At 39.3% G+C, this 24,788-nt stretch overlaps 1 protein-coding gene across 2 annotated transcripts; it reads right to left on the bottom strand.

Moving 5' to 3' along the window:
• Window positions 1-170: 170 nt before the first annotated feature.
• ANKRD22 (ankyrin repeat domain 22) lies at window positions 171-24,587 on the bottom strand. 2 transcript variants are annotated; one of them, XM_010971249.3, is made up of 7 exons: window positions 24,437-24,587; window positions 23,125-23,313; window positions 10,678-10,869; window positions 7,122-7,229; window positions 4,532-4,609; window positions 1,283-1,381; window positions 171-1,005 (listed from the first exon to the last, which is right to left on the bottom strand). In XM_010971249.3, exons 2-7 carry the CDS (start codon window positions 23,143-23,145, stop codon window positions 928-930), a joined length of 576 nt encoding a protein of 191 aa, XP_010969551.1. In that variant the 5' UTR covers window positions 23,146-23,313; window positions 24,437-24,587; the 3' UTR covers window positions 171-927. The 2 variants fall into 2 exon arrangements, with proteins under 2 accessions (XP_010969551.1, XP_045363417.1); XM_045507461.2 differs by lacking the exon at window positions 24,437-24,587 and having other exon boundaries at window positions 23,125-23,351.
• Between the last annotated feature and the right edge of the window lie 201 nt (window positions 24,588-24,788).

The raw sequence follows: 24,788 nt of genomic DNA, 5'->3' as shown, positions 1-24,788 counted from the left end.
TTGCTTTGCAGAATCCAGTCATTTTTAAATGTGTTTATTTCCTCTGTCTCCCTGACAAAGGACTTAAGACAGATATTTTGATATTCACAATCTCTCCTCTTTACATATCATCCAGACACCACCCCATCATATATTTCTATTTCTTATAAAGAAATCCATTATCCAAAACATTCACAGTAATATTTTTAATTTTATCAATAAAAAATAACAGTACAAACAAGATAAGTAACTGCCTCACATTCACAAGAGAATTGCAAAGATAGTTTTGAAACAACAACTTGATAGTTGCACAATCTTGTACAAAACCAAGAGAGCTCTTATTTGTAAATCAATAGCAAAATACCTCGAGGTATGCTTGGTACACCAGCTCTCTGGAAAGAAAAACAGAGTCCTGGCTGGTAGCATTTGTAAATTTCTGTGGGGACAACCAATGGACGATTTTGTTTAAGTTGTTTCACCAAAGGAATATTTACATATGAGTCTCTAAGCCCTGACTCATACATGCACCACTCTATACAAATATCTGTGCTCTGATTCTTCCTCTTACTACACAAAGGGGCCTGAGAGGAACCGCTTGCCTCCTGGGGCAGAAAATGGATGGGACAGCATCTTTATAACAGCGACACAGCTGGAAAGAGAGAACGTGGATAACACCAATCCCCTCCTTTAGGAGAGACTGAGTTTGAAACATCACCTTTTCTTGAGTGAAGTGAAGAATCCAACAGCATTAGCGTTTCCCCTGAAAAGACCACGACTGTGGTAAACATTATAAACACAAAGCTCTTCAAAATCGTCACCCATGGCAACCATCATTATCCCCACAACATGGTGGCCTTCAGGTCGAGTGGTCCACAGACCGGTACTTCAAGATGGAGACGGAATCCAGTTCTTTAACTTTTTCTGCTTCTTCATAAGAGGCCACAAAGACTACAATGCTTTCCTTAGCATCAGTTCAATCTGGGAAAATTTTAATCTCCGAGCAATATCCAGGGAACTCTCACCGTGCTGAGAAAAGAAAGAAATGACAGTTATCTATCTCCAGTAAAGTCAGATGTCAGTGCAGAAGGTCTAGTAAACAATTTAGACTGTTTGACCCACAGGCTTCGCAAGGGCTTTAAATGTCATTCAGTTCTAGCAGTAATAGGGTAACTTAATTTCTTAAGGAGGACAATTACTTTTGCGGTTAACAACATCAGAGGCACTTAATTTACTTCAGCCCAACGCGGACGTTAGAAGGTTATGCTGCTGGAAGGACCTCAGACCACGGTCCACAGATCCTTACCTTATTCTTTATCGTGGGGTCTGCATGGGCTTCCAGGAGCAGAGGGATGAGAGTCTGGTTTTTCATTTCACAGGCGTAGTGCAGCGCCGTGCAGCCGTACTGAAACACAGGGGACCGACACTGCAGCTCATCCTTGCACATCATCGCGTGTGGCTTCTTTAGCAAGCACTGTCCACGTTCTGTAGTGTACAGCTAAGCAAAAAGTCTGCACACCAACTACGTGCAACTGTGTGATCAGTGCCGTTCCACACAGCTGTCCCCTGTGCTCGCTTTGTTGTAGCTTACACTGTGTATTGTACAAGAGTGGATCTCCTCTGTGGGTCTAATTTAAAACACCAACTCCTGGTCAAAAGAAATTTACAGCTGGGGTATTTGTGCCCCAAATTTTGCCTTTCAAGAAGTGGAAAAATAATATCCTTGCCTCTCAAGATTAACAGAATTAACTCTGGATTTTATTCCTCAGAAATTCTTCTAAGATCATAGGAAATAATGCTGCAATCACTTATTTTTACTAAGTGATAACATGATAAATACAGATCTGGCTCTGCATTTTTCCATGTGAAATGAAGAGTCTAATTACCTAAAAATAGAATATACTGCATTACTTGGAGTTGGAAAATGGATCTTAATATTCAGATAGTTTTTGAAAAATAGTGGGGGAAAAAGGGTGTCTGTGTGTGCATGCATGTGTCCCTGTGTGTGCACAGGAATTAATTCTCTATCTAGATATGGACATAGACATGGATAACTAGGAAAAACTCTAGAGAAATTTTGGTCTCAGGCAAAGTTTTAAACCTTTTGAATTTAAATAAAAAGACCAAGAAATACCTTCAACAAACCTTTTACTTAGTTTTTAAAAACATCTTACTTAATATATGTCAAGGTTATCTAAGGAAATGATGATGCAGTTCATCCAAATTAATCCAAAAATCATTGTAACAGTGTGATAAATAACTTGCCCACAGGCCCCATGACAATCCCAAGGCTAGCCTCAAAAGACCAAGAACGGGCGGTGGCCTGATTCCTGGGAATCCCAGCCTCTTCCCCAGGGTAGTTGGAAGGGTCCCACCTGTAGGCATGTGAAGCTAAAGAGCCCATAAGAACTGGCAACATCATGCCTAGCGGCCTTTTTCACTCCCTCCTCTTTGGAGACGGCCCGCACTCTGTCTATGGAGTGTGTGTCCACTTTTACTTTAACCTGAGCACCCAATTCCCACACCTCTTTCCTTGCCGTTCTCTTGCCTTACACTCTATGCAGTGTGTATCTCTCTAAATAAATCTACTTTTACTCAAAAAAAGAAAGAAAGAAAGAAAGGAAGGAAGGGAGGAAAGAAGGAAAAACGTACATTTCATAAACATATTCTCTTTTTAAAAACTTTTTTTATTGGAATGTGTTTGACTTGCAATGTTTCAGGTGTACAGCAAAATGATTCAGGTATACATGTACATACATAGTTATATTTTCTCTTCATATTCTTTTCCATTATATGTTATTACAAGAAATTGAATATAGTTCCCTGTGCTCTATAGTAGGTCCTTGTTTTTTGTGTACTCTTTCTCACGCGGGCACGCGCGCGCGCACACACACACACACACACACACACAGAGCTACCTCCATTTAAACGATGATGTCTATATAACCAAAACTAAACTGATGTAAATAATTCATAGAAATAGGATGGGGACATTTGCTCTATCACAGAACAGTGGTAATGCACACACACACACACACACATACAGGTACACAACAAATCAGGGATCACAGAATATTGGTTTTCTTAGAATCAAATTTCAACTTGTCTGCTTTTTCAATAAAGAACTGGGAATACGAATTTTCATTTCGCCAATATAAGCAAATAAAATTTCCCGCAATGAAATTCTTGATCCCTTTGTGATCATTCAAGAGAGGAAGATGGGTGCAAGGATGTGGGGTAAAAGGTGAAAACAAGACCTTATATTTATAAACAGGAAGAATTTAGCTGATGCTGCCCTGTTGCCACTGCTCTTACTGTCATGTGGATTTCTCGATGATCTTTGTCCTTATCTTTCCTTAGTTTACAGATGGGGACCTTGTCACCTGTGCATTGGGATCTTGGCAGCAGAAGCCGCTGTTAGCATTCATTGAGCACTTACTATGTGCCAGAGATTTTGCTCAGTGCTTTACATGAAGTGCCCTGTGAGTGCATGCTAGTGATATCCTCATTTTATAGATGAGGAACTGAGAGTCAAGTTTAAAATTCGCCAAAACTCACATAGGTATAAAGTAGCCTAAGTTCACACACAGGCCTTCTGACACCAGCTTAACTACTGAGGATGAAATTTTGTAATCAGAGCCTACATTTTTCTTAACTGCTCTCCAGTGGTGGAGAAGTTCTTTTTAAAATGTCCTATATTCATCTAATTTGAAAAGATACATGCACCCCAGTGTTCATAGCAGCACAATTTATAATAGCCAAGACATGGAAACAATGTAAATGTTCATCAACAGATGACTGGATAAAGAAGTTGTGATGTATATACATATACATATATACACACACACACACACATACAATGAATACTACTCAGCCATAAAAAAGAACAAAATAATGCCATTTGCTACAACATGAATGGACCTGGAGATTGTCATTCTAAGTGAAGTGAGCCAGAAAGAGGAAGAAAAATACCATATGATATCACTCTTATGTGTCATCTTAAAAAAAGACACAAATGAACTTATTTACAAAACAGAAACAGACTCACAGACATAGAGAACAAACTCACAGTTACCAGATGGAAGAGAGCTGGGAAGGGATAAATTGGAAGTTCAAGATTTACAGATACTATTATATATAAAATCAATAAATGACAAGTTTATACTGTATAACACCAGGAACTATATGCAATATCTCATAGTAACCTATAATGAAAAAGAATATGAAACGAATATATGTATGTATATGCATGACTGAACTATTATGCTGCACACCAGAAATTGACACAACATTGTAAACTGACTATACTTCAATAATTAATTAAGATGTTATATATTCCATAAAGATGTTATTCTTATGAGTTTAGTGGCAGTATATAAACATTCTTGAGGTCACCTGACCAGCAGTGGAAAGAAAGAAAGGGAGGGAGGGAGGGAGGAAAGAAGGAAGGAGAAAGTGAAGCACAAGTGTCTTGGAAAACAAAGCTAGCAACTTCATACATCACAAGTATGATACTTTTGAATGTCATTTCAAAAGATTAAAAATAAAAACTTACACAGTCTGCAGCGTTAACTTCGGCACCAGCATTAAGCAGCATTCGTACAAGAACCTCATTCTGCTTTGTCTTTGACACCTGTTCCAACCAGCAAGCACAAGCACAGGAGAGGTTTATTTACAAACACTGTCTCCACCTATGCCTGGACTATTCTAATCAGTGGGTTTCTTTTTCATCCCAACACCCCTATGCGTCTGTGCATCTTTCTTAAACTCTGCCCCATGTCCTCACCACCCTCAAGTATCGATTAGATGAAGCTATGGTTGTCAGAATGTGGACCTGGGGTAGCAGCGTCAGCACCTGGGAACTTAGAAATGCAAAACCTGGGCCCCACCCTAGACCCGTCAAATTCTACTGAGGATGGGGTCCAGTGACCTGTTTTTCCCTCTATAACATCCCACTGCTTCGGGGGCAAAAGCAAAGTCTTCAGCCTGGCCAACAAGGCCCCATGTATTTCAGCCTCCACTTACAGCCCCACCCCCAGCTCACCGTGCTCCAGCCACACTGGTCTTTGTTAGTCTTTCATTCCCACCAGCCTCCCTCCTGCCATAGAAGAGTTAAACTGAATGTTTCTTCTCTCTAGAAGCCTCTTTTCTCTCTTCTCTGCCTGGTAAATTCATCTTTAATAGCTCATTCAAAGCCCCTCTTCCTCCAGGAGCCTTCCCGATCTACCTGGCCAGGCGAAATCCCTGTTCTGGGCTCTCCCAACCCTGAGCACCTCTCTGTACCACCTACCTCGTGGTAATTTCACATGTGTTTCTGTCATTATTTGATTAATGACTCATTTTCACCACCCTCTAAGTCTCACGAGGACACGGACTACACCTGTTTTGTTCATCATTGTATCCCTAACACAGTGTATGGCACATAGTAGGTCTAAAATAAATATGTGTTGAATGATTGAACAAGTGAGTGGAATTAACTAGGCTCCGCAGAAGTCCATTTTTCCTGCCTCGTCCCTGAGATTCTGACCATAGGACACTTGAGCTTCCCCTCCACCACCCCATTGTTGAGGGAGCACAGCTGTCCCTGCTCAGGTAGGCATGTCCTGGGGTTCAGCCCCTTTACCATTTAGGAAGCTCCACTCAGTTGTCTTCTCTCTTTGTGTTTCCTCCTGTGACAACGTCTAAACCTCCTTTCTCCCTATCCTCCTCTGATATAACACAATCCTTTCTGGTCCCTTCCCCTCTCATGTCACTTATCCCTTGCGTGTCACAAACTGACAATTTCAGGCCCCCTGAATAAATAGGATACATGTGCAATCAGAGTTGAGTTACTCATTACAATGAGCATTTTTGCCTAGGTCTCGAGCTTTAAACACTGGACTTAGAGACCAAGGCTGTGTGTCAACAAATTCTGAATCAGCTTTGCTAATCACAGTTGTAATTTTCTTCTTCATAATCTCTAAAAAGGTTTGGAAATGAACAACAGAACTCCCTACCCCAAAACTACAAATATTCAAATGCTCTGTACTAAAACAAGAGTATTTAAAGAACTTTTTCAAGGGTATAAACAGATTATGTGTTTATCAATAAATTATAATTTTTCTCTCCTAAATCCAAGCATCAAAATCAATGTTATCATACTTAATTATCGTTCTTCAACGTCTATAACATTTAATTACCTGAGGAGATAATAACATTACTTACTGGCAGACTGTTCTGAAGCTTATATGAACAGGTATAACTAACACCCACGACCTATTAGCAACAGCGAGAAGGGTCATTTAACTGGAGGAAATTACACATCTGTTGAGTCATCTCTCAGAGGCGGAACTGACCACGAGAGGAGCCAGATGGGAAAAAGGGAATGAGTCACTGCAAACCTGTCACTCTATTTGAAAAAACAAAAACAACTTAAGCTTCGTCTTCTACTAATATGACTAATATGCATTCCTATACCACTGATATCTTTCTGTATGTAAGCAAATGACTGCATGTCAAAGATTCCTTTAAGCATGAATAAATCTACCCAGGTGAAAGGTGGGCTTCAAATTCTCTACAAAGATCTCCCATGTTTGCCAGCTTCTGGATGCAAAGTTCCTGAGATCTGTTTTTTTCACTTACACTAGGGTGGGTCCTTAAAAATCAGAAACTTAGAAAGATATGTACAAAACTTAAAGTCTTTTTACAAAAAAAAGGAAGAGAGAGAGAGAGAAAAGAAACAGTATGAAAGGGATTTTTTAAAATTATTTTATTTTATTTTATTTTAATGGAGGTACTGGGGACTGAACCCAGGACCTTGTCCATGCTAAGCCTGCACTCTGCCACTGAGCCATCACCATCCCTGATTTTTTAAGAATATTTTTTAATATTCAGGATTTTTTGCTTTTCCTTCAGATGATTCTTAATATAGGTAAATTTATTTTTCTAAATAAAACGTTGCACAGATTATTTTACCACTAATTAATTTATCTTTCTTCTTTACTTCAATCACAGCATTGCCTGTGTGTTGGCAATGTCATTTACAGACTACAAACCCAGAGCTTATTTTACTGTTTCTTTGCATCTCACCAACTTGGCAAAACTTACTGAGTCATGCTGTGATCTCCTACCCATTTACCTTTTGCTTTCGCCAGTGTTGTACTCACCATGAGGAAATAGCCAATAAGCAGGACAGGCATTAAGAGGATAATGAGTAGATAATCAAAGAAGGTAAATCTTTTCTTCACGGCATAATGCAAGCAGGTTCTCTGCTTCTGAAAATTAAGAAAAGGACTTTTATCAATAAAATATGACACTTCAAATTGCATATTTTTGGATTACCATATCAAAAATTTATTCGGTGCTTTTTCTTCTTGTGGTCCCCACGGCACCTCTTTCTGTGGAGTATGTCGAATTAATAAACCCAAATTTCCATTGACCAGGGCATTGAACCCAGAAAAGTCTAAAGAAAAAGTTGGCACAGAAAGACAACAGGTGAAATGTACATTTTACAAATCATCAAAAGATGGATTCTCAAACTCATCTTAGTTTGGGGGAAAAAACACATTGGGATAAAAACAGAGGACTGAATTCAGTATGAAAAGCTATAGTTACTCTTTAATCATCTATGGTTAAATTCATAACCATAATTATTCATTTTGTAGTTTGTTTATGGGAAAATTTAACCACATGACAATTTTTCCATGTTCCTACATGCACACAGGCAGTGCCGGAAGAATGGAAATGACTCAATTTAATTCTTTAAATATGTGAATTATTTATCAGGTGATAGAATTAACGCTTTTAGGAATTGTGGGGCTTATAAAGCCTCAGGGCCTCATAATCAAACAGCAGTAGACAGGAAGTTGCACAAATAAGTATGATACAAAAGAGGCCATGGTGAGTGGAATGCGAGGAGAGGGGGAGAGTCAGAGAGAACAGAGAACATTTCCACTGTTCTTAAATAAGAGTATTTTTGTTTTTCTAATACCAAGGTATATATGCTCTCTGTAAAAATTCTGTAAGCCGACAGGAGTATAATGATAGAATTTAAAATCACCCATATCAAACAGCCCAGGGTTAATTATTGCTATTTTGCTTATTTTCATCCAGTCATGCATATATGTGGAATTTTAAAATATAGGGTCATACTACATGCAAAATGTCATACTACACATGCAAAATCATATCTGCTTTCTTTAAGTTAATATTTAGAATATGTGCATTTTCTGATGCCATTTAATATTTTTAAATATGTAACTAATGGCTGCATGGCTTATCATTGAATGGAGTTATTCTGATTTATTTAGCCATACCCTACCTGTTGAACATTTCAAGTTTTTAACTTTTCATTTTCATAAATAACACTGCTTGAACATCCTCATTCACAAAGCTTTGTCAACATTTCTAAATTTGTCCTTAGCATCAGTTTTGAAAATTATAATTCCTGGCATAAAAGGCATTAATGCTTTCCCTATTGTGATGCTAATTTGTCCAGTAAAATAATAATGATTCAGACTTCCTTCCTGTGAAGGCCTGGTGGGGAGGCAGGGAGAAGGAGAGTGTAGCTTGTGTGCCTAGCATGCAAGAGGTTCTGGGTTTAATCCCTAGTTCCTAAGTCCCTTCATTTAAATAAATAAATATCTAATTACCTCCCCAAAATATAAATAATTTTTTAAAATAATAAAATAAAATAAGTTTCCTTCCTGATCAACACTTGATTTTCTGTTTTAATCCTGGTCAATTTGACAGACCAAAAAACAGACAAACAAACAAAATAAAACAAAGGTATCTTTATATTTTAATTTAATTTGGTTTCCATGAAATCCATCCTCTATTTGGCACATGCATCTGTACCAGTAATGGAGCTTTCTGTTTGTTTTTAAGGTCTTGATTTCTTTAGTGCTTTGGAAGATGACTCATAGATTTAAGAAATGAAAAGGTACGGTTCAAGTTATTAATGTGCAAAAATTAGTATTTGGGAAAAATGGAGACGATTAAACATTTTAAAACCTTTAAAACTATTTTAAAAATAGAAAATCGCAAATCCAATGCTGCTTTTGATAAAATCTCTACTAAAGTATCCGCTAAAGTCCTGTCCTTACTTCCATGAGCAGGCTGGCTCAGATTGTCTGCAAAACGGAGACAAGAGTGCCTCGTCAACCCCATCCCTGTGTTCACAGACGTCTCCCTCCCTCAGCTTCCTAGTGCCCAGTCTCCAGAGAGGGTGTGAATGCAGAGACCTCTGTCTTTGCCACCCCCTCCCACCACAGCACCACCCACCTGGTTCCTCAGCTGTGTGCTGGGGCAATCATGTCCCGCCACTAAGCTGTACATCAGTTAGAGTCAGCACTGCCATGATTTGCTTTTAAATCCCACGACACAAGAAATAGGAAGCACAAACAAAAAAGGCCAGAAGTGATCCATTTTCTGATGATACATTATTACTCCAACTGAGCTGCTCTCTAAGCTGATCTGGAAGGGGCAAGTGGGACCTACAGGCTGTCTTTCCTCATTGAACGTACTTGAGTGCGTACAGGGTGTTCATAGCCATCACAAAAAGTGACTTTTTATATTTGCTCAGTGTACTTCAGATGTTGCCTTTACTGTGATACAGACTCTAGATTTCTGGGCAGGTTCTGAATGGATATTCTCAGCAGTACACAACGTGTCTCGCTCTTCCTTAATCCTCAAGACCCCAAGTCAGCTAATAATGCATCTTTAAGTATATCCTTTATGCCTTTCTGTCTGGCTTCATGAGCATATTTGTTCCTGGCAAATTACTCACTGAAATGCTTTCATTCTGTAAGCAAATTATAGGATTTTCTGGAGATCAGAACATTAACATAGTAGGTAAAAATCTAACTAATGAAATAACACCACCGGGTTAATACTTTTTTCCTAGGAAATCTTTCCCATTACTTCTGTAACAGTGAGGAAGAGAAACAGGAGGAGAGGAGGGGCAAGAAAAAGCACAGGGAGGAGGAGGAGGGAAAAAAGGAAGAAGCTCTATCCAGACAACTGAGTGAATCGTTCCTTTTTTAAAATTTTTTTCAGAAATACAAGGACATAACAACAAAACCCACAAAATATGCCTGCTCATTGAATTACGTTTTATTTTGCTTCTTAAACTGATAATATGGCCTCAATATATATCAGTCTCTCTAAAGTAAGGCAAAAAAAAAAAAAAAGTATTAGGAGCTGCAAACAATAAGAAAATTAAGAAGAATGAAATAATGCCATTTGCAGCAACATAGATGGATCTAGAGATCATCATACTCAGTGCAGTCAGTCAGACAAAGACAAATATATGATATCACTTGTATGTGGAAACTAAAAAATGATGCAAATGAACTTATTTACAAAACAGAAGGAGACTCAGACATAGAAAACGAACTTATGGTCACCAAAGGGGAAAGGGGGGAGGGATAAATTAGGAGTTTAGATACACACTACTATATATAAAATAAAAAACAAGGACCTACTATATAGCACAGGGAACGATGTTCATTACCTTGTAATAAAAAAGAATATATATATATATATATACACACACACACACACACACATATATATACATGTATGACTGAATCACTATGCTGTACACTAGAAACACAGCATTGTAAATCAACTATACCTCAATGAAAAAGAAAAAACAAAGAGAAAATGACATTTGCTGCCTCCATTGCTGAGAGGAAAGAAGTACCCCGGTCACGGCCTCACCTGGTTTTTGAGATTCACATCAGCATTTCTTCTTAGGAGGAAGGAAATGATTCTCAGGTGCCCTCGCCTGCAAGCACAGATCAGGGGGGTGTCTCCGTTAAAGCCATCTTGAACATTGATACAGTTGCTGTCTTCCTTTATCCACCGCCACACTTGACCCAAGTCATTCTGATAGGCCGCCTGGCAGATGGGCTGCGGAGAGGAAAAGAAAAGCAGGTTTTGTTAAACCACACTAAGAAAAATCATCTAATACTTTATAATTCAGTGTTTCCAGTTTGTAATATACTGCTTTGTAGATGAGACATGGGATCTCAATTATGTCTAGCCTTAAGTCTAGAACAAGCAAAAGTCCACCAGGAACCTCTTACGATTTCCTAAGTTGCTTGGTAGACAGAAAAATTCATGGAATGGACAAATGAGTGAATAGATGGAAGCAATATCGTAGATTCGACTCAGTAAGGGAATTGTGCATTGGGTTCACAGATAGATGATGCCTGTCAGAAAAGCAGGTTTTTACTCAAGATAAAATCAGCATACCAGAGTTTAGGGCAACACTAGGAGACAGGAACAAAGATGTGTGGTCCCTTGTTCAAGGAACTCTGTACAGTGTACTTGGCACCTATTTTAGACAAATAACGTAACAGGTAATTAACTGCAATTAGATGCTTTTTTATTTTAGAAGGCACTATAAGGAGCTTCTCAAAGTACCATGGGAGTTTAACAGCAAGACCTGAGCAGACCTCATCTTGCCTGCCTTAACATCTCTGCTCTCCCACTGGACTTCTCTCCTTTTTTCAATATCCTGTGGTTAGTTTCTTCCATCTGGGCCTCAGCCCTTACTGCTCCCTCTACAAAAACAAAACAAAACAAACAAAACAAAACACTTTTTCACCTCTCTCTTCACCTAGCTAACTGCTAACTCATCCTTCGTATCATAACTTAATTTTCATTTTATCTGAGTCTTTCCTGACTCCAGCATTCCTTCAGAGCAACTGGTGCAACTATAACTCTTTTCTTAATTAATTATAATTGTGTGTTTCAGGCTAGTGTGAATCAGGAGGGGCTGAGACCACAGTGAGTGAGGGAAGGCACTGAAATTCAGGCTATAAATTCCATGTGGATAAAGACCACCTCATTCCATTCACCACCATATTTCCAGCTTATAACTCAGCACTGGGCACATAATGGGCAAACACTAAGTATTTTCAGATTTATTTTAATTAGACAGTGTAAAAAAAGTGCTTACAATGCCTATCACATGAATGATGCTCAACTTATGGAAGTTATTATTTCTGCTTATTAAGTATTAATTAAATTAATTAGCAATATTTGCCAGGAGATAAAGAAGTAGTGGTCAGAGAGGTTGTAGGAGAAACCAGAAAAAAGATATGGCCCAAATGCAAAGGAGGGAATTTATTTAAAACTTAGAAAGTTAAATTAAATTGTGATGTCTGATTTTTAATTAGACATCACATACAAACGATTTGTTACATGAGACATACAAGCCACTGAAAGGATTCTACGCTGTTATAAACTCAGTCTCCACCAGGGAGCAGCTCAGGGTCATAAAAGCACGGACATCAGACAAGTCGGCACAGCCAGAGGGAAAAAACAGTCCGTTACGCTACACAGATTTAGCTGTGTGAAAAAAACTGTTCCAGTTTTTTTAAATTTTGTTTTTCATTGAAGTGCAGGTGATTTACATGTTAGGTTCAGGTTTAAAGCAAAATGATTCAGTTATGCATATACATACCCATGTTTTCAGATTCTTTCCTATGACATATTATTACAAGATATTGAATATTGTTCCCTGTGCTATACAGTAGGTCCTGTTGTTATATATTTTATATATAATAATGTGTATCTATTAATCCCAAACTCCTAATTTATCCCTCCTTGCTTTTTCCCCTTTGGTAACCAGAGTTTGTTTTCTATGTCCAACACTGCTTTTATTTCCCCTTAATTTCAGCATACACCAGTGAAAATTTGCCACTGATCACTACAGCTTACAGACTAGCACTTGGGAACTGACGGGCTTCTGTGCAGAATTGAAAACAGGTGGCTATAGTGTTAATTTTTCTGCTAAAAAGCAAAGTATCTTCCTGACTCAGACATCATATACAAACTGTTCATTTTTCTTTTCTTAAAATTTTAAATTACAACATTAAAAAGACTGGAATTTGTCATGTAGTAATCTGGTTTTCCAGCTTCTCTTAAAAAAATTGAAAGACTTGACAACGCTGGGCCCGCATTCCCACAGGACGTCACGTACAGCTCCTGCTTGGGCTGCTCGAAGTCTTTACTGAGAGTTAACTATAAAGAGGGAAGGAAAAGGTGGGCAGTCTTCCTGCAAGAGTCCAAAGTGCCTTGGAGTGCCTTCTCAATCCCAGGTCCAGCCAAGGTTCTGCACATCGGGAGGCAAAGTGGTGACATCAAGTGGTTGTAAGTACGGGAGCTGGAGGCAAACTTCCTGGGTTCCAATCTCAACTTCGCCATGAGGCAGTTGTGTTATTTGGATATGCTGTTTAAACAATTTGTGTTCAGTGTCTTTCTCCATTTAAGATGCACATCCTCTTCATGAGGTTACAGGAAGGATTAAACGTGACCATATAGATGAAGCGCCCAGCTCGAGAACGACTCATAGTTCACCGATTCATGTAAGCTACCCTTACAGTTACTTATTAAGGAAAAAAAAAAAAAAAAGGAAGCCACTGAAGACTGGCAGAGGGGGTTATGGAAGGATAAATAATTACTGAAAGAGACTCACAGACATAGAAAACAAACTTACAGTTACCAGGGGGAAAGGAAGTGGGAAGGGATAAACTCGGAGTTCGAGATGTGCAAATATTAATTACTATACATATAATAGATTAAAAAAACAAACTTCTTCTGTATAGCACAGGGAACTATATTCAATACCTTGTAATAACCTATAATGAAAAAGAGTATGAAAACAAAAATATGTGTGCATATGTGTGAGTGGGACATTCTGCTGTACACCAGAAATGGACACGTTGTATCTGACTATACTTCAATTTAAAACAATAAACAAATAATTACTGAAAGAGAATGAATGATAGGATAGAGAACAAATGTGGAAGTATTACCTTGCCAAACAGAATGACAATGTGGTTCTGAGGCCAAAGCAAGGGAGGAAAGATAACTATTTGGGACAGAGAGAACTTTACATTAGCTGACTTTTTTTGGCCAGAAAGCCTGAGATTTGGATCTTCATCCTCTATGCTAATATGTATTTATCATAAGTAAACTGATAAGCATAGGTAACTCAGTAAACAGTAATTATATTTAAATATAATGGGAGTGTGCTAATGATGTAGAGGAGCAAAATTTGCCACCCAAAAATGTGTCTCTTTGGCATGAGGATTAATTTAGCCTGATTATTTTTAAGAAACTGAAGACTCAGAAAGTCTTTCTTTTTACCTCCCCCTTAGCTGCCTAAAGAATTGAGATAAAAGGGTCTTTTCTGGAACAGAGCTATCACCAGAGATGGCCACAAAGAACAGAGGGGAAACTCGGCAGAGCCTCGAGATCAGAGTCCACTCTGTGTCCCATTGTCTCTGCACGGCCCAGCAAACATTTAATTACCAAATATTTGCTTTTCCATCTTTATATGAAATGCCTTCCTTCCCTTTGAAGTCCCAAACCACTACCCCCAACATCCTCTTTGTCTTTAGCTGAAGATGGTATTTAAGGCGAGGGTTTCAGCCATGTTGTCAGTTTACTCCATTTTCCTGGGTCTTTTCTGTGTTTACATGGTACTGAATTTTTGTTTGATTTTCTCTGGTTAATCTGCCTCATGTCAGTTTAATTCATAGACCAGCCAGAAGAACCTAGAAGGGTAGAGGGAAATTTCTTCTTCCCCAGCAATGGCATAGGAGACTGGATTGAAACAGAGGTGGAAGAGGCTCTTGCGCCTGGTGGGGAAGGTCTGGGAGAGCTACAATGAAAAGTGCCACAGGAGACGAACAAAAATATGAAACCGCTTAAAGCATCAGGTGGAGGAAACACGATAAGGCGCTGCAGTGGCTGAGACTGCAATAGGAGTTCATGATGTTCTTCAGCAAACCTACCGTCAAGGGTGGAGACAGTCAAGGGGACAAAGAGCAAAGATTAGGAAACACGTGTCAGGCAAGGGGTGTGAAAGGAGAGTAGTTCACCGTGGGATTGGGGTTGACTGGGCAACGTATGTAAACCAAGTGGAGACTAAAGGACTTGATGGAAAGAGAGAGAGAAGCAGACAGAAACATGAAAAAGGATCAGTACTTGTGATCCAGTGGGAAATGCGACTGGCTAAGAAGTTATGATAGGAGCTAGAGGTAGCAAATTCTAAATGTCATGGTAGAACTTTGTCCAGGATGAGAAGTCATGAGTGGTCTTGCTGGGTGGCTGATTTGAACTAAAGACAGAGGCCAACAGAAGAGACTAAAGGCTTGTGGATACTGAGGTCACCGAGGATGACCTCAGAGAACAGAAAGAAAGGGAAGCTGTGCTTCAGTAATCAAGGAAGGTGGAAGTGATGCTGGAGGATGCTGGGCAGCAGTGAAAAGATAAAGGGACATAAGACTTCAAGGAAGAAACAGTCATGGGCATAAAGCAACAATGGTGAACAAGGAAGAAAATAGACTGAAGTGGAGACTAACATGAGACTTCAGTGAAGATGCAGAGGAAGACAGCGAGGAGATTGAAGAGAAGGAATGTTCACCAACAGCAAACACAAATCCACATGGATTAAACTGTGAATGATGCTCCCTAGGGCTGTGCTCTGCACAATCTGAAAAACTAAGGCACAAGATCAATCGAGCGCACAGGTGCACTCTTCTCTCCAGTCTCATCTATTACCCTCGTCTTTGCTCACGACAGTCTAGCTCTTTCTGGAGAATGCCATGTTCATTTCTTCTTTCTTTTAATTTTTTTTTATTAAAGTATAGTCAGTTTACAGTGTTGTGTTGATTCCTGGTGTACAGCATAGTGTTTCAGTCATACATAAACATATACACATATATTCCTTTTCATATTCTTTTTCATTATAAATTACTATAAGAAATTGAATATAGTTCCCTGTGCTGTACAGTAGGTCCTTGTTGTTTATCTATTTTATATATAGTAGTAAGTATCTGCAAATCTCTAACTCCCTGTTTATCCCTTCCCATTCCCTTCCCACTGTGGTAACCATAAGTTTATTTTCTATGTCTGTGAGACTGTTTCTGTTTTGTAAATAAGTTTGTTTGTGTCTTTTATTTTTTATTTTTGGAGGGGGGAAATTAGGTTTATTTATTCTTATTGGAGGTACTTTTTGCAGGGGGCAGGTAACTAGGTTTATTTATTTTTTTTAATGGAGGTACTGGGGATTGAACCCAGGACCTCTTGCATGCTAAGCCTGTGCTCTACCACTGAGCTATACCCTTCCCGCTTGTGTTTTCTTTTAGATTCCACATATGAGTGATATCATGTGGTATTTTTCTTTCTCTTTCTGGCTTAACTTCACTTAGAATGGCGATCTCCCCATGTTTATTTCTGTCTTCGGGGTCTTTGCACTGGCTCGTTAGCTATATGTCTGGCTTTCTTCTAGGTCAAATTGTGTATCAGCCCACATGTCACCTCTGAGAGGCCCGGTGTGGCTGGATTATAAGGAGTAGTAGCAGTGAAGGGGAAATCAAGGCAAGGCACACATTCATCTGTTTTCTATTCTTTCTCCAACAAAGTCTTCTTGAGAATGTGCTGTTGTCCTCACTGTCAGGAAACTAAAGGAGCCTCATTGCCACACTTCAGACCTGAGAAGCTCTGAGGTCAGTGATGAGGAGGACCAGGAGTGGGCGAGAAGGCCTTTGCCTCCAATCATGAGGAGCGAGGGCAGAGGAAGGCTGGGTTCTAGGTGCTGGACCTAGCCAATTGGAAGCCCTGAACTCTCCCTACTACCTCCGACCACCTGAGGTAAACGCAGGGCCGAAAGGAAGCAGTAGGGTCACTCTCATTGCCTCCCAGGCTCCCAGACTTCTGTCAAACAATGGCTGCCCAAGGGTGGGAGGACCGTGTTAAACTGACATTATTTAAAAATCACTGGAGCACGGTGATGGAAAAAAGCAAATCAACCTTTAGTCAGTTTTATTATTCTCTAAATTCTGACTGGACAATAAACTTCCTTATTACCTGCTCTTAGATGAACTGCTCTCACCGCTCAGTTATTCCAACACGCCCAGCTTCCCATGCCTCAGGCCCCCCACAGCACATCCCCTGTCTGCGACACTCTCCCCAAGCTTCTCAAGACTAGATCCGTATTCCTCAGACCTCAGCTCGAATGTCACTATCTCAGAGGAGCCTTTCAGGTCAAATCTAAAGACATACATACTCCCCTCTTGTATACGCTCTCTTTATCCGGTAGCTGCCTTGATTCCTGTTTTCACTATTCATAATTATTTTAACTTGTATATTCATTTCACATAAGTAGCTCCAAGAGGTCAAGATCCCCTTTATTTATTTATCACTGTATACCAGGAGCTAGCCTGTGCCTGGAATGTAGTATGTGATCAATAAAAGTTGTTGATTAAATAAAAGGATGAGTGAATGAATGAATAAATATTTACAAATGTTTAGTGCCAGTTTCTGTTCATAAACTGACACGATCATTTTCTTTTTGAAACGTGATTTAGTACCACGTTATCATTTGTCAAATCCTTAAAATGTACAAGGAAAGAATCAAGAAACCAATTGGGGTGGAAGCCCTTTGGTGCTCTTATTAAATCTACACTGCCAAAATTTTGCTAGGGGTTCAAACATACAAACAACGTAGACAGAGCGAGCCGGTAAGATTGTGAGGGAGGCTTTTTTCTTCCAATTGCCTTTGCCTTTCCTTCTCCCTTGTTATGGAATGACACAATATTTAGTGCTGAACCCAGCCCAGCCCTCTTGTTTTACAGATATCAAAACTGTGGCCTGGAGAGGTTAAATGATTTCTCCTATCTGCCCCAAGTTCCTGGCCCAATGGGGACTGAATTCCAGGTTTTCTTCCAGTCCAAAAGCCTTCCCATTATTTACAGCTCTATTCCTGTCTCCCTGGAGCTCTCCTCAAGGGTGCCAGTTCTCCCATAAGCCCTGCTCAGCCTACACTGCTTTCTCCGGACGCTGAATATTTTAATACCATCCCTTCTTCTGTAAACCACGTGCTCTTCTCTACAGTAACATCTGCCTCTCTGAAAACAGGTCCATTCCCAAAGGAGTAATATTAAGAGTGTGTGTGTATATGTGTGTGTGTGTGTGTGTGTGTGTGTGCATCTCTGTTCATAGATAATCTTAACATTAGACCTTCCCAAGTTTTAAAGGGCTGCATCGTTTTAATACGATATTCCTCTTAGAGCCTGTTTCCCCAGCTGACAGGTCAGGAGTCTGAAGATTCTACAAGTCTCCTAGGCACAAATTCCTGAGCTCTTTTAAGTCCTTAAACATCTTCTTTCTAATTTTGGTAATTCTAATTCTAACTTTGCAGTGAAACACTTCTCTTCTGGTGGGAGTAGGATGTACTTCATCAGAACCTGGATCTAATTTATCCTATTCTTTTAACTAAGGGCAAAGGGCAATAGTGTATCCCAGTGGGGAAGAATACTGGCAGAAGGGCAGCGTGGTTCAGACTAACTTGCTCGTGGAGTGTGTGTGACATCTCTGCGGAGGAGCGGGGTGAAAGGAACGTAGCATGTCCATCAGGGACGTAAGCAGGATTTCCCTGAAGGTACAAACACAGGTCTGTAGCCAGCAAGCACTTTTTAGCTGCCTAACTCTGGGCAAGTTACGGAAACTTTGCCTCAGTTTTTTTCATTTGTAAGATAAGGATAATGATGGTGTCTCTCTCATATAGTTATGGTGAGTATCACATGAGTTAACACACATAAAATGTTTAGAGCACAGCCAGGCACATAATAAGCCCTAACTGAATGTTTGTTTTTATTGTAAATGGTATGAACAAATACAAGCAACAAGGGTTCAAATGAATCAGCCCTGTTGAAAAGTCGGGCTTACATAGCTGAGGGTGATTACCCCAAGCTAGGTTCTCTCCCTGAGTTCTAAGCACTTCTTCTACTGCAGACATGAGGTCCAACTCTGGGATGTTCCCTCATTCTCTCCTGTGTTCTTAAAAATATATTAGAAACAACCTAAATGTCCATTGATGGATGAATGGATAAAGAGGTGGTATATATTTATAATGGAGCATTATTCAGCCATAAAAAGAATGAAATTTTGCCATTTGCAACAATGCAGCTGGACCATAAGGGCATTATCCTGAGTGAAATAAGTCAGAAAAAGATAAATGCCATATGCTCTCACTTATATGTAGAATCTGAATAACAATAACAAGAAAAAAAAAAACAAAGGAAAAATGAGCACAGGTTTAGAGAGAAGAGATGGTGGTTGCCTGGGGCAGGGGGCAGAGGGTGGGAGGTGTGCAAAGCGAGTGAAGAGAATCAAAAGGTATAAATTTCTCGGTATAAAATGAATAAGTCATTGGGATGTAATGCACAGCATGGGGACTATAGTTAATAATACTGTATTGCATGTTTGAAAGCAGCCAGGAGAGCAGATCTTGAAAGTTATCATCAAAAGATAACTATGTATGGTGACAGATGTTCACTGGGCTTATTGTGGTGACCGTTTTGCAATATATACAAATATTGACCCACTATTTTGTACACCTGAAACTAATATAATGTTATGTCAATTATACCTCAGTAAATATATATGTGCTCTCTCTATATAATGGCATAACTGTTAGCAATGCAAGGATCCAAAGGGTAGCAGAATATGCAACCCAAAATACACTTCTTAGCTTAACAATTATTTTGGTCTAAAGGCAATTGAGAAGAAAATGATAACAAGAACATTCTCTGACTTCCTCCTATTTAGCTAAACGCAGGACATAAATTCCTGAAGGTGTTCCCCTCCTCCCTCTCCTCCAGGAATGACAAAAGTTACCCTTGGCAGCCCAGAGAAGGGACCAAAGTAATCTACATAATAAAATTTACTAACTGGCCCTTATCTTCCATTAGCTCCCCTACATATTTGCCTTCCCACAATGTGCTGCCTTAGAAATCCAAAGTCCTTTTCCTTTGTCTTGCCACTCCTCTAAACATTTATTGCTCTTTTCGTTAAGATGCTGTAAGAGGGGAGGAGGGTAGAGTGTGGGCTTAGCATGCACAAGGTCCCAGGTTCAATACCCTGTACCTCCATTAAAAACAAATACAGAAAAATTTAAGAAAAATAAAGAGGTGCTATGAGAGCTCAAGTTCCAACTATCTCTTTGAGTTACTTTTCGCTGGATACTACCCTGTATGTGCTCGACACATGTGTTAATATACTTCCATGAGTTTTTCTCTTGCTATCTTTCCACTGTCAGTCTAATTTACAATGAACCTAAGATGAATAAAGGGAAAAGGAATTTTTTTCCTCCCCTACAGCTCTAAGGAAAAATGATAAAATTTATGTCCCCAGTCTAGAGAAGCATGCCACACTCAAAGTGGGAAGTAGAACTTGATTGAAAATTTAAACAGAAAGAGATGCTTCAAGGCAGTGCCAGACCAGGAAGTCGGGCAGGACACTGGCTTTGGCTCTGTTCTTACTTAGTGGTTCATGTTCTTCATACCTGGGAAATGCCAGCGACTGATACAGGACAAATGAGAGACTGGTGCGTGACAGATGAGTAGGTTATGTTTACATATTTGAGACAATACTCCAGAGCTTCTTAACCTCTTTAAAATTATAGATAGGAGAGTCTCACAGAGGGTCCCACCACAGACCGTCTGCATCAGAATATCAGAGAGTGGGACTAAGCTTTTTTTTCCCAATCCATTCACATGTAACTCCCAAATGCAACTTAAGCTTTCTTCCAATCTAAAAGGACCCATCTGGGGGGTAGGGTATAGCTCAAGTGGTAGAGTGTGTGCCTAGTATGTATGAGGCCCTGGGTTCAATCCCCAGTACCTTCATTAAAGAAGTAATTAAATAGATAAACCTAATTACCTCCAACTCTCGCCAAAAAAAGAAAGGAAAAAAAAAATAAACTAAAAGAGCCCATCTTTCTTCAGCATTTTTTCATCCATTGCTGAAGTCACATTGTCCTAATCCTGGCCATTTATTAGCACAGTGTTAGTCCAGGTATCGAGAAGTTGATATATGGGGATACTGAGGATCTTTAAAACCTCTGGCAGCATCCAGAGTGTAGCTCTAGCATCCACTGCCCTGGGACACCATCAAATTCATCAGCTGAAAATGAGAAGTGTCTAAACCCAGCAACCAAACCAGAAAATCTCTGCCACAGAGCTCACCACTCACACCAGGCAAGCAGAGCTCCTGGTTTCAGGGTGACTGGAGAGTAACGAGACAGCATCATAAACACACCCAGACTCTTCCATCCCCAAAACAGCATCTTCACTGCAGTTTTCACTCTGGGAGATCAAAGCCTCATGCCTTGCACAAACCTGCCTAGTCAAACTACTTTTTACGTATGCTCAGTGGTGGCTACTTTTACCTAAGAAAAAAGGAAGTTGATATCAAGAGAGATTTCTGCAGACTGAGAAATTATTTCCCATGCAGGTGGACAATCATCTTTTTTATGGAGGTGACTAAGACTTTCGAGGTGTTTACTGCTGATGCAAGCGTGAAGTGGACAAGTGAGCAGAGTCAAGTGGAAGGGCCTAGAGTCTTCCTCCACTTGGGATACTGAGTTGCCTGGCAACAATCATAGACTGTCTTTGATTCAATATGAATTATATCCTTTGAATGATTACCTCTGCGTTTCTAGGTAAGTGAGGGTTTTCTAAGGGTACGTGTATATGTGTGTGTTTGTGTTTGTTTTTAAATATCATAGCAAGTCCCACATTGCTTTGTCTTCCATATATCTGAAAAGTGAAACAGTCATCCCACTTCTGGGGATATTCTCATTGATATATTGTAATTATTGACTGGCTTATTGAATTATAATTCAACACGACTTACCTTGCCTTAATTCAACTACTTGCCAAATCAACACCCCAACAACAAACAATTATACTGTTCATGCAGAGACTATTTGAAGTAATTATTCCCAGGGCCTAGATGACAGTCTGGCTTCTCACAGCGTGGTCCTAGACAGATGGCTTCTCCAGGAGATGATATGCATAATCTTAGACCCTGCCCAGATTACAGAATAATAAACTGCATTTGAAGAAAATCTTTGGGTGGTGATCTGTATGCACATTAAAATTTGAAAAGCACTAGCCTGGAGCAGTGTTTCTGTCTCATGGGTAGCAAGCTGATCACCTACATCAGAATCACCTCTAAAAACCAGGTTTTTGGACCCTACCCAGACTGAGTGAAACTGACTTTCTGGAGTGGGGGCCCTTGAAACTGCATTTTTAGTAAGTTCCTCTCCCTGGCACTTAGGCAATCCAAGGTTTAAGAAAAGCCAGAGCAGTGTTTTAGAACATAACATGTGTTGACATTTTCATATATGTGAGTTCTTCACCAGCCCAAAGTCACTGAGCAAAACATACCTAGAATTACAAGCTAATCAAAGAGCAAGTTGACTACAGGAAGGCGTACACACACACACACACACACACACACACACACACACCCTAGCATTAGACATAACTGCAAATACAGAGACATTGCCTTTAACATTAGAAGAACCACCCAAAGAGGTTCTGTTGAGCATCTGTAATGAAATGCAGACTGACCGGTTATTTGTGTTAAGGAGGAGAGGGAGTAAATAGTGAATAACAATGTCATTACATCTCTTGGACTCCTGTTTAAATACTACTCTCTTGCCTCCTTTGAAACATGATTAAAAATCCATTTGATTATAATAGGTTACTCTCAATACTGGAAAAAGCATTTCTGTTTCCATCAGCTGTGAAAAGAAAAAATTCAAACTATCAAAACCATATTCAGTTTTTATCCCTCTTCTGTACAGGGATGGTCTTTATTAGTAATTGCTAGAGGTGAATTTCTTTTCAAATATCAAGCTGAAAGATGTTACTCTGTACATGTGGTTCCATAAAAGAATCAGTCTATCTTTTGTCTGTTTAGAAAATCCAGTTGAGGACAATTTACACTTGTCCTCTGGAGATTTGACATCAGAAAACACAACTCCATTAACTCCATTTTCATGAACTTCATTCTTTGAGATCCAGTTACCCTCGCAAACATCTGAACATCACGACATATATGTGATATCTCTATCTGCTTACATCTAGCTGAAGTTCTGGGATTGCAAAATAATTTGCCTTCAAATATTAAAAATATCAAAAAGATTAACATGCAGGACTTTGTTTTGACTTAATATTCTTACAGAACGTTAGACGGAAGAAAAGGAGACATACTAACAGGGATAGGAAATTCCATTTGAAAGACATGAGCAATTTTTAACACCTTTGGAATCTTATTTCGAGAGCAGTTACATACCTCAGAGTATAGGATTCCCATGCTGGTCCTTCACAGACTTTTTCCACCTCAACAGCTTCTTGAATCGTCTCCAATTAACATCAAAATCCTTCCCAGCCGAGAGAAAGTTCGCTAGAAGCTCAGGTCGGTGGCAAGTCCTTTCTTTCCACACCTGGGAGTGCTCCTCCAGCAACCCAGACAGCCACGTACCTTCCAGAGAACCCAACCCAATGAAACAAGGGCATTAGTGTACTACGTAATGAATGACCCCAGCGGTGTATCATCTAATGTTACAGCCTGGAGGAACCGGTTTCTGAGTCATATCTACTCTGCCAGTGGTAACAAGAGGAAAGAAGGAAGCAAAGTTGAGGGGGAAGGAAAGGTCTCACATGGGCAGGAAGGACTTGGGGTTCAAAATGGAGTATTGTGTGTAGGACATTTCCTAACTGAAATCTGTTTTTCAGTGGCTACTGAGAAAGGCTAGATGCAACCAAACTCGCGTCTTAAAACCACGTATGTCTGCATAGGACTTGACCTTCGTGAAAAATCATCTTTAAAACTGTCACTATGGACTACTGCTATCTTTAAGCACAGATATGTTTGTTTACTATTCCTTAATGGTTTTGTTTGAATAAACTAATTAAAATAATAAATTAAGCTCAATTTATAAGCTATATTATTTTATGTGCATAAATGGGCTCATAATCATTTTCAAGGGCATCTTCGAGTAAAGTTTAAACAATTCAAATTGAAAAAGCTAAACTCTGAAGAATCAGTCCCATTTACATCCTAGTTAATTAAATTATCTTAAAGATTTATGCTATATTTATAGTATTACTATATTTGAATTTTCTTTATGAGCACTTCAATTCTTTTTTTTTTTTAATGGAGGTGCTGGGGATTGAACCCAGGACACTGTGCATGCTAAGCATGTGCTCTCCACTGAGCTATACCCTCCCCTCAGTGCTTCAGTTCTGAGCCTAATAAGTAATACTTTCCCAGCCAAACAGTCTTGTAAATCTAATAAACTAAACTTACTAATATAATAAACATTAAGTTGTCTTAAACATTCTAATACCATTTACAAATGTAGCCAAATTATTTTATAATATTCAATTTTAAAATCATGAGTCTAAAATCAGTTACTCTATTACACATTTTAAATGGATTACCAGGCCACTTGGTCAAAAACACGCTAATTTGTCAAATCTCTTAAACATTGTAAACATTTTATATACCAAATATAATACCAAATAGTCACACATTTTTTCTGAACTTAACACAATCACAGCAAAGAGCTAAACTTTTCCAGAATTAAAACACTCAAACATACCTGTGAAAGAAAGAATTCAACCAGCCAGAGCAAATTGTCCTCTGAACAGTTCAGGATCTTTGTGGCCAAGATGAGGGGGTAAGATCCAAGGTCTGAGCCTATATATATTCAGGGAAATTCTTCCTACTCTGCTGAGAAGCACAGTGAGCTATTCTTGTAACTGTTATAACAAGAATTAGATACTTTATTCTAGACTTGACTTTGGGGCCAACCTCCCAGGAGTTTTAAGAATTAGCTAATTCTCCTGTTGGAGACGGAAGTCTGCAATACATACTAAGGTTGCAGCTGACTTCCCCTTTGGTTTAGTTTGATTTTGCATTTCTTTATTCTGTAAGACATGTATATGTCTTTC

This window comes from Camelus bactrianus, chromosome 11, assembly GCF_048773025.1.
Source record: "Camelus bactrianus isolate YW-2024 breed Bactrian camel chromosome 11, ASM4877302v1, whole genome shotgun sequence".
NCBI lineage: Eukaryota > Metazoa > Chordata > Mammalia > Artiodactyla > Camelidae > Camelus > Camelus bactrianus.
Note: the sequence above shows the minus strand (reverse complement) of the source record. Positions and strands in the feature narration are given on the sequence as shown.